The sequence below is a fragment of the Hippichthys cyanospilos genome, chromosome 1 (genome assembly GCF_059441005.1).
Source record: "Hippichthys cyanospilos isolate Australia breed blue-spotted pipefish chromosome 1, RoL_Hcya_1.0, whole genome shotgun sequence".
Taxonomy (NCBI): Eukaryota; Metazoa; Chordata; class Actinopteri; order Syngnathiformes; family Syngnathidae; genus Hippichthys; species Hippichthys cyanospilos.
Window position 1 is genome coordinate 19,587,754 of NC_142369.1, and position 12,036 is coordinate 19,599,789.

The 12,036-nt window shown below is 38.8% G+C and overlaps 1 protein-coding gene across 1 annotated transcript in view; it reads right to left on the minus strand.

Annotated features, from left to right (window-relative positions):
* The window catches only part of dmxl1 (Dmx like 1), a 47,423-nt gene that overhangs the window by 12,381 nt on the left and 23,006 nt on the right, over positions 1 to 12,036 (minus strand). The window contains exons 24-35 of the mRNA XM_088414408.1: positions 10,766 to 10,935; positions 9,886 to 9,983; positions 9,609 to 9,774; positions 8,793 to 8,921; positions 8,450 to 8,576; positions 7,148 to 7,902; positions 6,696 to 6,794; positions 6,073 to 6,240; positions 4,678 to 4,869; positions 4,441 to 4,514; positions 1,068 to 1,189; positions 147 to 404 (exon numbers count right to left, since the gene is read on the minus strand). Coding sequence (XP_088270534.1) covers positions 147 to 404; positions 1,068 to 1,189; positions 4,441 to 4,514; positions 4,678 to 4,869; positions 6,073 to 6,240; positions 6,696 to 6,794; positions 7,148 to 7,902; positions 8,450 to 8,576; positions 8,793 to 8,921; positions 9,609 to 9,774; positions 9,886 to 9,983; positions 10,766 to 10,935 — 2,358 coding nt within the window. The remainder of the gene's footprint in view (positions 1 to 146; positions 405 to 1,067; positions 1,190 to 4,440; positions 4,515 to 4,677; positions 4,870 to 6,072; positions 6,241 to 6,695; positions 6,795 to 7,147; positions 7,903 to 8,449; positions 8,577 to 8,792; positions 8,922 to 9,608; positions 9,775 to 9,885; positions 9,984 to 10,765; positions 10,936 to 12,036) is intronic.

Genomic DNA, 12,036 nt, shown 5'->3' on the forward strand with positions numbered 1-12,036 from the left:
GACTTAACAGCTCTATTAAGGCTGATAACATCTTACAACATGCTCTAAAGACGAGAACTAATTCAGCAGAGCTGATTTAATTTGGCCTATTTTGTTCCACCTTGGCCCAAACTCACATCAAATCCAATTTAATCATCCTCACTTACCTGGCGGGGGAGTTTTTGCTGGACTGTTGGCTTTCTCGTTGACGGGGGTTCGTGCACCTCCTCCAAACACCATCACCCAGAGCTGGCTGCTGAGAGGGTGCGCCGTGATACGAAAAAGCTCATTGCTGGAGTGAGTGGCCATGCCGTGAACAAAGAGGCTGAGGTAAACAGCTGTCAGGATCTCACAGAGCAGCACGGCTAGACCCGGTTGACTCTCATCACCCGCTGAACTCAACAGACGCACCATTGCGGCGATACCTGAGAGTGGCACAGTGAGAGACCGACGCGGGAGGCAAAGGTCGGAAAGGAGACTTTAAGGAAATGGAGGTTTCAGGGTTTCGTCTGCATTGGAATCGGTCCTACCTGTGAGGTAAACCATTTATTTATTTATTTTTTTTCTTGGTTCAATTTGACCTTGTTTACTTAAAACCGATTACTACTAAACACATAAAAAAAAAAAAAAAGATGCCTCATCCCTATAAGACAAATAAAAGCCTCCCAGCCCTGTGTCCCATCAGGAAAAACAAATCTGATGATATCAAATCAATTAAAATATAGTAATCTCTTGCTATTCACAGCTGAACTGAGACAGAGCACTAAAGCAAACAGCCCAAAAATCCATTATTGTATTCTTAGAACTGGGAAGTCAATCAATCATCCCACTAATGACTCGAGTAATTGGATTTTGAATTATCCTACAAAATCAACTGAAGGTAAAGTGAATTATCTTCATGTTCTGCTTTAAAATCTGTGACTTTGAGTGTGTTTGGCTTTGTGAAAACCTGAGGTCTGGCCTGGTGAGTGATGTGAGCATTTGCAAACGAGAATGTAGAAATGGGTGGCTGTTAACTGGCTAACCCATTCCAGTCTGTGTTGTGAGTGGCTTGGTGTGAGTTGTTGCGTGTTTGTCTTGGGTATTACCTGGCCACTGTGCAGGAGAAGTGTTCGGCTGAATAGACCCATCCACGCTGGCATCTCTTTCTCGTTGCTTCTGAGAGAGCAAAGCACTCTGATACACCATCCCAGTGAAGTTATTCATGTGACTATGGAAGAAGGTCGGAGAGGTAAAGAAGTAACTTTTCTTGAACATAAAATGCAGGTCAGGTTATTATTATCATTTTTTTAAAGTTGGCTCCAAAGCCTTCTGTGTAAATACTAAGGTGCAGCAGGGTAATTATGGCTATAAGTGGCAATCGTTTTTAATAATCGATTTGAATGTTGATTATTGTTTTTTTGATTTGTCAAATTAAAGAATTGTCTGTCCTGTTTAGCAAATCTGCCTAACATACAGATTTTGTGGCTTTACTGTGTGGACTTTGCATGTTTTCACGGTGCTCGTGTGGGTTTTCTCCAAGTACTCTGGTTTACTCCCACGTTCCCAAAAACATGCATGGCATATTGGACATTCCAAATTGCCCTTAGGTGTATGTATGAGTGTAAATAGTCATTCATCTCTTTGTGCCCTGTGATTGGCTAGCACAAATTTCAGAATATACCTCTGGCGACCCAAAGACTTCTGCGATAGGCACCAGCAAGCCTGCGACCCGTGTGAGGACAAGCGGTTAAGAAAATGGATGGATTGATGGAAATGTATGTTATAATTAAAAGAAAGGATATTATTTTAAACTGAATTTGTGTCACATCAACAAATAAACTGATTACAATTGGTTAGTGGTTTGAAAAAGATTAGATAAAAGGTAAAAATACCAAACTCAAAGTCTACTTTCATGGAGGAGGTTACAAATCTCTTTGTAGTTAAAATTCTGAAACCCAAAAGATTCAGACAATTTTAAATTATTTAGATTATTATCAAAACGTCAATTTATCTTGATGATTGATGAGGGTAATTTAGTTCGGTAATTCATCAACAATTCCGAGTGTTTGCTTATCTGTATTGTTTTGGGTTTTTTTTGTATAAAGACCAATAAAAGCATGGGGTTGTGAATTACACCTGGCAGATCGTCTGAGCCATAACCATTGCCAGAGCACATATTTACTTTATTTTAGTTATGGTTTCAAACATTACCCGTATTGGAATCTGTGCTAACATTATTTGTATGTATTTGTAGTTGGGATACCAAAACATTGCCCTGATAGTACATAACTCCATATGGATTAATTCTTGGATTTGATGCCTTTAGTGAGATACAGCAATATAAATAGTCATGAAAATAACGAAAACACATTGAATGGGAAGGTCTGTCCAAACATTTGGCCTGTATTGTACATATATTATTTTAACCTACTTCAAGACATTTTTACATAGGGGCCTCTATTAACGCATGCCTGCATAACTTTGATACAGCATAACCCTTCATTTTCCACCATATTTGACCCTGACGTAACCCCAAAAACAGCAGTGGAACCACAGTCGTATTCAATTGTGTTTTGGAAAAAAACGCTCATTTTACTTCCCTGGTTGCATTTGCTCGAAGATTTATTGGGGCAGAATAAAAAGAAATAAGGGGCATGGCCACTGGTAACCATGCATGCTAAATAATGCATGGAGTGATGCACACAGGCAGTCAAATCAGACACAACAAATGAGATGATCTCTCCTGGTTTTATGAATACAGTAGTGTGACTTTCGAGGCTTAAAATGGATGTTAAAAAATGTACAAAGGGCTTTTGAAGCTGCCATTTGTCAGACTTGAGTTTAAACTTTAATTACATTGGTGGCAGATGGGAAAAACATTTCAGATAATAATATGCAATGTTACCCAATAATTGTGCTCACAGCACAGTGAAATGCTGACGTTAGTATGCTATCTTGCCTTGAAATGATTGACATTTTGGCTTTCATCATTGTGTTTGTAAGTTTCTGTCATGTTTCTTGATGTCTTACAGATGAATTTTTACTTATGCTTGACCAGATTGGTACTCTTAATGCTGGAAGCTCTGTAAGCCTAGAGAGATTTTGGAAGACTCATTATAATTTAAAAGGCAGCACTGCAACGTGTACCACATTCTAAAACTATATACTAATTAATTGAGGACTTGTTTTTTTTATGTCCCTCATTCTGCTATTGACTTTATACATACACAAACCAGCCTTCTATGACATACTATTGGGACCTCAAGTGCTTAAGTAGGTCTATTTCTAATTTATCATGGTTTTTGTACACGGTAGAAGATATTAAAGTTTTGTGTCCCTTAACTCAAGGGTTTGGATGAATCTGTTGTATCGGTTCTCTTGACCGTGAGCGATCAACAATGAGAAATGGTGAGAGTTTTAAAAAACGTCATATGCTTGAGAGTGTTGGCAGCTTTCTGTTTTGTGGCTTTGTTGTTGTGGTAACTGTGCCAGTGTGACCTTTACTGCACTTGTCATGTCAAGCCAGCAGGTTCCCATAAAGCATCAGATGATATTTTTGCTCTTAACATAATGTACATTGAACCATTAGCATTTCCTTTCAGACTGAGCATGACTACAAGTACTTAACTTGAATACTCGTCAAGAGCAAGAACCAATAGTTGATAATGTCAGTATGCTTTGCAATTGTGATAACAAAGAAAAACAATATGAATGACAAACAAATACTTGACTGCCCCATGGAAAAAAACACAAGCTTGCAGATCCATGGCACTCAGTCAACGTTTTTAGATGTATGTTTTTGGTGCTTTGGTACATCTCAAATTTAGGCAATAAGCAGTATGGTACGGTGGGATCAAAGGTTTGGGCACCCGGGTTAAACTTTGTATTAATGTGCATAAATGCCCCAAACGGATCTAATTACAAATGAGACACTTTTAAAATATCTCCAAAAAATGTAAAATTTTACTTCCCCATGTACTCAAAATAACAAAAATAAAATTATGGCGTCGGCCATAGTTTGGGCACCCTGGAGATTAAATACCTTTGGCAAGTATCACAGCTTGTAATCACTTTTTGTAGCTAGCCAAGGCAAGAAAGAGTCTTTCACTTCTTTTTTGGCGTCACTCACTCACTCACTCACTCACTCACTCACTCACTCACTCACTCACTCACTCACTCACTCACTCACTCACTCACTCACTCACTCACTCACTCACTCACTCACTCACTCACTCACTCACTCACTCACTCACTCACTCACTCACTCACTCACTCACTCACTCACTCACTCACTCACTCACTCACTCACTCACTCACTCACTCACTCACTCACTCACTCACTCACTCACTCACTCACTCACTCACTCACTCACTCACTCACTCACTCACTCACTCACTCACTCACTCACTCACTCACTCACTCACTCACTCACTCACTCACTCACTCACTCACTCACTCACTCATATGGTTGAGCCTACCTATAGTGTCCGTCACATAGACACTGATATATACAGGCAGACAAGGAGGCAGCCAAAGTGTGCATCACATATATCTGAAAAGATAAAAAAGTGCAAAAACTATTCAGGATGATACGAACAATGTAAAACATCTTGAATCATGTGTTGTACGTATGTGGATATCTCAATACTGGTACTTGGCAATTATTAGTCTTTGTATTAGATACAATAACACATCAAGCTAGAAAAAAAAATGACCTCATTGTTAATGACATCAGGATGTGGAGGAGAGTTGAGTGCATTGATGGTTTGGAGGATGTCGTGTGTCAGGTTGGTCAGGTAGACAATGGGATTGGCCACCACGGTCTTCATGTTGGCTGTACAAGCCATCAAGAGCGGAACCGAGGTGCGGTGGGAGCATGTTGTCACAGCTGACGGGCTGCAGTTGTCCTGTTAGAACATTAAACAGCATTATTAACTGACAAGTAAAAAAAAAAAATAAATAAAAAAAAAAAAAAAAGGAATGAATATACTGTACATACAGGATTTTAAGATACATTGGACTGTGAAACATGAGCTTTTACAACAGCAACCGTCAATCACCAAGATGACAAAACAATTTAGAGTACCATGCAAACAAAGAGATGTGGTTTTCCTTCTGTATGCAAGCATAATATTGTAGAACCCCCCCATCTAGTGACTGATTACTAAAAGTCTTACATGATGCTCTGTGGGTGAGAAATAGCACAAGCCAATTATGTTGTTTCCTCTTGATGAATCTCAAAAACATAACAGAACGATTTGAGCAAAACAGACACTGACTGAGAGCACAAAAAAAATGTTGCTTTCTCAAAAACAAAAGGAGAAAACAACAATAGGACCACGGCTGGGGTAAAATGCCTTGAGTCCCTTGATTGCAAAACAAAACACAGTTGTGGGTTGATGTCAATGTCTTTCTCATGAGAAAAAAAAAAGGCTGAAACAAGATCAAGGCGTTTTTAATAAGTCGGGTCTGTGCAGAGGTGTGCGTGCGCATGTGTGGTAGGATAAAGTTGATGCAGTAAGTTGACTTTCATTTGTCCTTAAAAAGTCGTCTTGTCCTAATATCTGCCAGCCAACGAAGGCGGCATGTAGCTCATGGGTGTATTTTAAATTCATAGCCACTGATTTTAAATGTCCAACAGTGGAAAAAATAGAATGACTCCTACAGAATCAAACACACCAAAGGTCACACAATTTAGGGTTCCAACCAACAGCAATGTAAAAGTATGTGTGTGAGTTTTTTTTTTTTTCCCCCAGGAGTGATGGCAAACCGTTGAAGTTTAAATGTCATGTATGTCAGAAAATGATGTCAAGAATGGATTGTGTTTGGTTTTGGACCTTTTTAACTCGATCAAACAAAGGAAAATGTCAATTTTAAGAACTGTGCAAAATATACTCACTCATGAGGTAAATTAAAGACTAAAAATAGCAGCAAACGAAGAATATTAAAACTGAGACCAGGAAATGATAAATTATATCTCATAAATAGACTGAATGAATGATAACCTCTCAACCCGATAGCATCCGGCTTACCAGTGTCCCTAAACAGAATAAGCTGATGCAGAATTTACAAAATGAATAAAAATGCATGGATGGATATATAGTAATGACCTGGTGAGATTCTTGAAGCAGTAAAATAAGCTCCATGCGAACAGAGGCCAGTCCCCCACCGTGGGAGCCATACAAGCTGCAGTAACTAAGGAACATCCTCAGCAATGGTTGGTTGCTCTTCAGCCAGTGTCTTCTACTCCTCTGGCTGTCACTGCAAGGGCTTGGGGCCTGGAAAGAGAACATACTTTATCTAGTTAATTAGTTTAAATACTGACATATTCATGTTTTCAAAACTAACCAATAAAAATAATCTGTTAAGTGTTTTAAGATCATCTGTAGCATCACCACTAAATGTACTACCTCTAAAAAAACGTTTTTAAACAGCAAGTAAACTCAACAACTGTGTTTGTGTAAAATAAATTAAATGGGTGACATTGATTGAAAAAAATAAAACTTTGTCTTTCCTTATGTTTTGCATATGACTGCTAACAACATCAGTGGGCTAAAATGAACTGCAAATGAAATGAAAAGAACACACAATCATGTAGTGTGTTTACTTTGTCGTGTGATTTATGCTGCACTGTGGTTGTTTAAAATAAATAATAATGCCAACCACAACAAAAAAAAAACTAAACTTCTGAACATGTACGTCTGTCAGAAAAAGAATGAGATCCAGCACCCACCAGTTCATTTTCCACCAACCCAGCGATATGTGCTTCTTCAAGGGTAGAACCTTCTGGAAGACATGGCTTATAATTGCAACAGTGCTGGAGAGTCACCACCTGTGAAGCAGATCAGATTAATGCATACAAATGCAGGTTTGCAAAAGAATTAACATATAGGGGGTTTTTGATTCACAGAAATCCTGATTTTGAGATTTTGAAAGGTGAGCAATGAACTAGTTTGTGCAGTGGTGTCAATACATCAAGGTCCATTATGGCAGCATTCACTGGTTTTTAATTGATTACTTTATACATATGCTCTGATTTTTTTTTGTTTTTTTTTTGCAAATAGATTGAAAACAACCCTAATAGATTACAGTGCATTCTGATGACGTGTTAAATGGGCACTTTAGGAAGGGAACTTCATCATAAACTGAGGAGCTCCTGTGTTATAAATGAGAGTAAACAATCACCTCTCTTTCCAGCCACTGGTAGAGCTGGTAACGAAGTTTTCCTCCATCAAGTTCATACCCAGTTGAAAGGGTTCTCAGCTCATTGGTCAAAATCTTTAAGCAAGCAGTAAACTTCAGCTGAGCAGCCAAGACATCGTCAGAAGGGTCAATGAAGTCACTGCTGTCCTCACTGTCTTCGTTCATCACAGTTTCTATTGTAGGCAACATGCTGTCCTGCATTTCGTGGAACATGTTGCTGTGTACAGTTCTACCGCTTTTACCACTTTTACTTTCCTCCTCCTCATCGTTATCTTCATCATCTCTGTCGCTGTCCCACTTCAGCTCCAGTGGCTCATCTGGAAGTGTGAGTGATGGCTGGCTCCAGTCAAAACTCAATACTGAATCTGACCGGCTGTTTGACAAACTGCCACCCCCTGACTCGTAGCCATTTAGCGCGGGCTCAGACCAGTCCTGTTCTGACTTTGGCCCATTCGTACTTACGGCGCTGGGCTCGGAGGACTCCTGGTTGCTTTTGGATTGTTTGCGTACTTTGGGCATCTTGGAGATGACTTCCAGCGCCAGCATTGGGCAGCCTGCTTGCAGGTGGGCATACGCGGCAGTGAAAAAGAGTCTTCTTTCTTGAAGGCTAATGGAGTCAGCCCTGCGACCCTCAGCTGTCAGGCTGACTTTCGCCTTGTCGGAGGAGCCGAAGTGGCGGCGGAGGAGGAGTGGATGGGTACAGAGGAAGGTGTAGAAGTTGAAAACCTCAGCATTACCTGAGGACACAGAACCTGTCATACACACGACACATGAACTTGCCACTTCTGTCAATGTCAAAAACTCACTGTCATTAAGGAATTGGGGTGATATTCAGTTCATACTCTTTCACAAAAGAAGAAAAAGACAAATTATGCTGCAAACCCCACAAGGAAACCACAATACGAATAAAGTCTTTGAGCTTTTGACATACCAGTGATATTAAAATGCTCTTTGATAATTTAATTGGGTGTATGTAGCACAGGAATCCCTAACTGGGACAGGTCATAAGTCCATCTGGTAAGTACATGTTCAGTTCAAATCATTTATCATTGAAAGATATCCTTCAAATGTTAATTAAGTGAAATGTTTGGAATATCTCGTAAAGTCACAGGTGCCACTGGTGATAAACATTCAAAGGGATTCATCATTTCATAACAGTTTTTGACGCCCCTTTATGGTTTTTAAATTATCACGAGGTGGGATTCCGGTCCCCAATAACCGCGAAAAACAAGGAATCACTGTATTCATAATGCCAATTAGCCAAGGAACACATAACCAACATACCGGTATCAATGGACCCTGACTTTGATTTACTGGCAGTCTGCTCCAGCAGCGTGTCCAATGCTTTGCTATAGTCCTCCAGAACCCAGTGAGCCATGCTCCGTAAGAAGGGATCTTGGTGCATCGGTATCTGGAATGTACAAAGTGACTACTTTAAAAAGCAAAGATAGCAGACATTGCTACGTATATGGTTGTCACAGGTACAAACTTTATGTTTGTATCTGTGCGGTGTTCCTGTCAAAAAGTGCAGTGGAGGATCAAAACAACACCTGGTACACTCATCAAATAATTCTTTATCTACTGGTGAAAAACAAGTCCTTGAAGCGTGTGACATTGAGCACCGCACCTGTTTATCATGTCCCAGCACATGTCGCCGGAGGATCTTTTTGTAGGTGGATGCTGTCTCAAACTCTGACTCGTATAATCTGGATATCACAAGAGCCAGCTGAAGGTCCTGCAGTTTCTCTAAACACACCTGAGAGAGATAATAAAAGAAAAAGCTCACACTACTGCATTCACACAAATCTGTGGGAGAGTTTCTGGTGCAAATACAAAAGGTAAAATAAAAAAATGCAATGCTCATTCAAAAGAATATATATATATATATATATATATATATATATATATATATATATATATATATGTGTGTGTGTGTGTGTGTATTTTTTTTGTACTTGTCCTTCCTACGGAGATGTGAGGTGCATTTCAAATGAGACTACTTTACAGCCAAAGAAACTAAACAAAATCAATGATAGCTCTTCGCAAGGATGAACCTCATTTAAATAAAGTGCTAAGAGAAGTCATAGTTACTCATGCAGATTAAATGATATGACTCATTGCCTCAGGGACTTTGTATACAGAAGTAACCTTCATGAATAAAGGTTAACCAAAAAACTGTCTTTTGAGTGTTAATATGTGCCGTGCAGCAGCACTAATACACAAACCTCTTTTTTGCTATTTCACACAGCCGAAAAGAAATAGTGTTCCATTTAGAAAACAGAAATTCAGAGGACAAGGGCATCTCAACATTTCAAATTGCATTGTGCAAGAAGCTTCTGGGATATGTAGCTATATTTGCTACTAAGGTTTAGCTTGTGGCTGACGGCACTTGAAGTCATATTATTCACAGCTGCACTTCTTTTCAAGTTTATGATCCACTTGCCTCTACTGCATCCTTAAGGGAGCCAGCTAAAAGGAAGAAGGCTGCTGAATGATGAAATCGCTGCTTCCCCAACAGAGAAAAGGCATTTTTCAGAGCAGCTTTCCTCCATCGGTCTTCATTGAAGTTGTTGCGGAAAAATTCAGTCATCTTGGTATTCTTCTGTGACCTAGAGACCGGATTTAAAAGCACCTGTGTCATTGGTTTTAGATTAAGGATAAAATCATTGGAAATGTGATGTCCATGGGCTAAAAAAAAAAAAAAAAAAAAAAACCTTTACCTGTATAGCCCCCAGACCACAGCTTTTTTCTTCATTGCCAGGTAAAATATGGCTACATCCAAGGGATCATTACTGTGCTGAAAAGTGGCCTTGGCAACCTGACAAAGTAGACAACACAAGGTTGAACATCATTTGACGGTTGCATTATATTCCTGTGATGTTGCTTTGTGTGCATTAGGTATAGTGCTGTCAAGCAATAAACATTTTCTAAGTCTAATCAAGTCCTCCCACCAATGATCTTTAATGAAGTTTGTCACAATTACCTGAGTGGAATCTAGGAATTCAAAGACAGTTCTAAAAGCTTTTTCTATAAAATACAACTTTCTAAATAATGACCCATTATTACAGGCTTATTTTTTCATCTTGTAGTCTTCTGATTGAAACAATTTTTAAAACCTCTAAAATACTGGAAACCTGGGTAACTTCATTAAAAAACAAAAACAAAAACAAAAAAAAACACTTGTCTTGTATACAATTTAAATTAATCCCCAATGTGGTTCTCGGGATCTCACTAGATAACCATTCAGTTGTGCAAAGCTCAATACTGTGATCACACTTGACAGCTGGCCAAATCAATCTGAAAGGGTTCAAAACTGTCACAGTGTGCTAAAATCAAATGACGCTGGCACAAGGAAATGCAGTTGAAGTGAGTTTTATCATAGATGTTATGACATGACTTCTTCTTGTGAGTGGCTCCAAGTCAGTGCTGAAATTATATAGCTGAACAACTATACTTTGATAAATTTTGATCCTGGCATTTTAAAAATGTTTGGCAGAATGAAAAAACTGACAAAGAAAACAAAACAAACAAAAAAAAAACCCACAAAACATTTTTTTTTAATTCTTTAGTTCTTAACATTTAATAATGGGTTGTGGATACCTTCTCAATGCATCTGCGTAGCTTGTTGGTGCTCCTCAGCCACCAGCCCACACCCATCGAGCGTAGCTCAGGCCAGGTGGGCTCTCCCTGGTGGAGGGCAGGCAGCATGTGAAGCAGCTCCTCCTCAGCTTCAGAGTGGAAAGCCCAGGCATAGTGACAAGTTGACAGGCCTGGATAAGAGAAGACAAGTACATTGAAATCGTAAGATGTTGACCTAGGCATATTGTACATGTGTGTGTGTGTGTATATATATATATATATATATATATATATACATATATATATATATATATATATATATACATATATATATATATATATATATATATATATATATATATATATATACTGTATATATACATACATACATACATACATACATACATACATACATATACATACATACATACATATACACATATATATATATATATATATATACATATATATATATATATATATATATATATATATATACTGTATATATATATATATATACATACATATATATATATATATACATACACTCACACACACAGTGGGCCCCGTGTTTCAAACTTAATCCGTTCAGCGGCTACGCTCGTAACTCGAACTGCTCGTATGACGGGCAATCCAAACCTATGTTAATTCGTGAATGCATGCAACGCGTGCAAAAACCTTAGGTAAAAACAACACGACTTTATACACATATTAAAAATGAGTAACATAACCTACTGTACAGTTAAATTAAATAACATAAATATACAAAGGAAAAATTACATTTACCTTTGGGGCGACGTGACTTGAGCTGGGTGGAGGCGGAGGGGAGCAGAGACCAACCCGCAGAATTTATTGATTTATTTTCTTAAACGGGAACTTTTCTCAAACTAGAACTTATCACCAGCGATTTCCTTCTCTTTAATCCATAATAGAAGAAGCCTCTCAATTTTGTTTCTGTCGATCGAAGTCCGTCCCCCGGCAAGGAAAGTCTTGCCCTTAGAAGATTGCCGAGCGGTTACGGCCATACTCACGAGCCATGCGTGCGCCTCCTTCGTATTTTTTTTTTTTTTATTATCTCCTACTTCGTTACTATTGTCATCATCCTCTTACTTCTTCCTTTACCGCCACTTGCAATTTTAGAAGCCATGTCTATCAGATAAAGTTTGCAAAGTCTTCACAACATTCTTTCCTTCCGTTTTTGACTGATTTTCTCTCCTTCCTTCCGTCCCGACCAGCTGTGCCATCAAGCTAGATAACGGCGTTCGGCCAATAGCATATCGGCATTTCTGTGA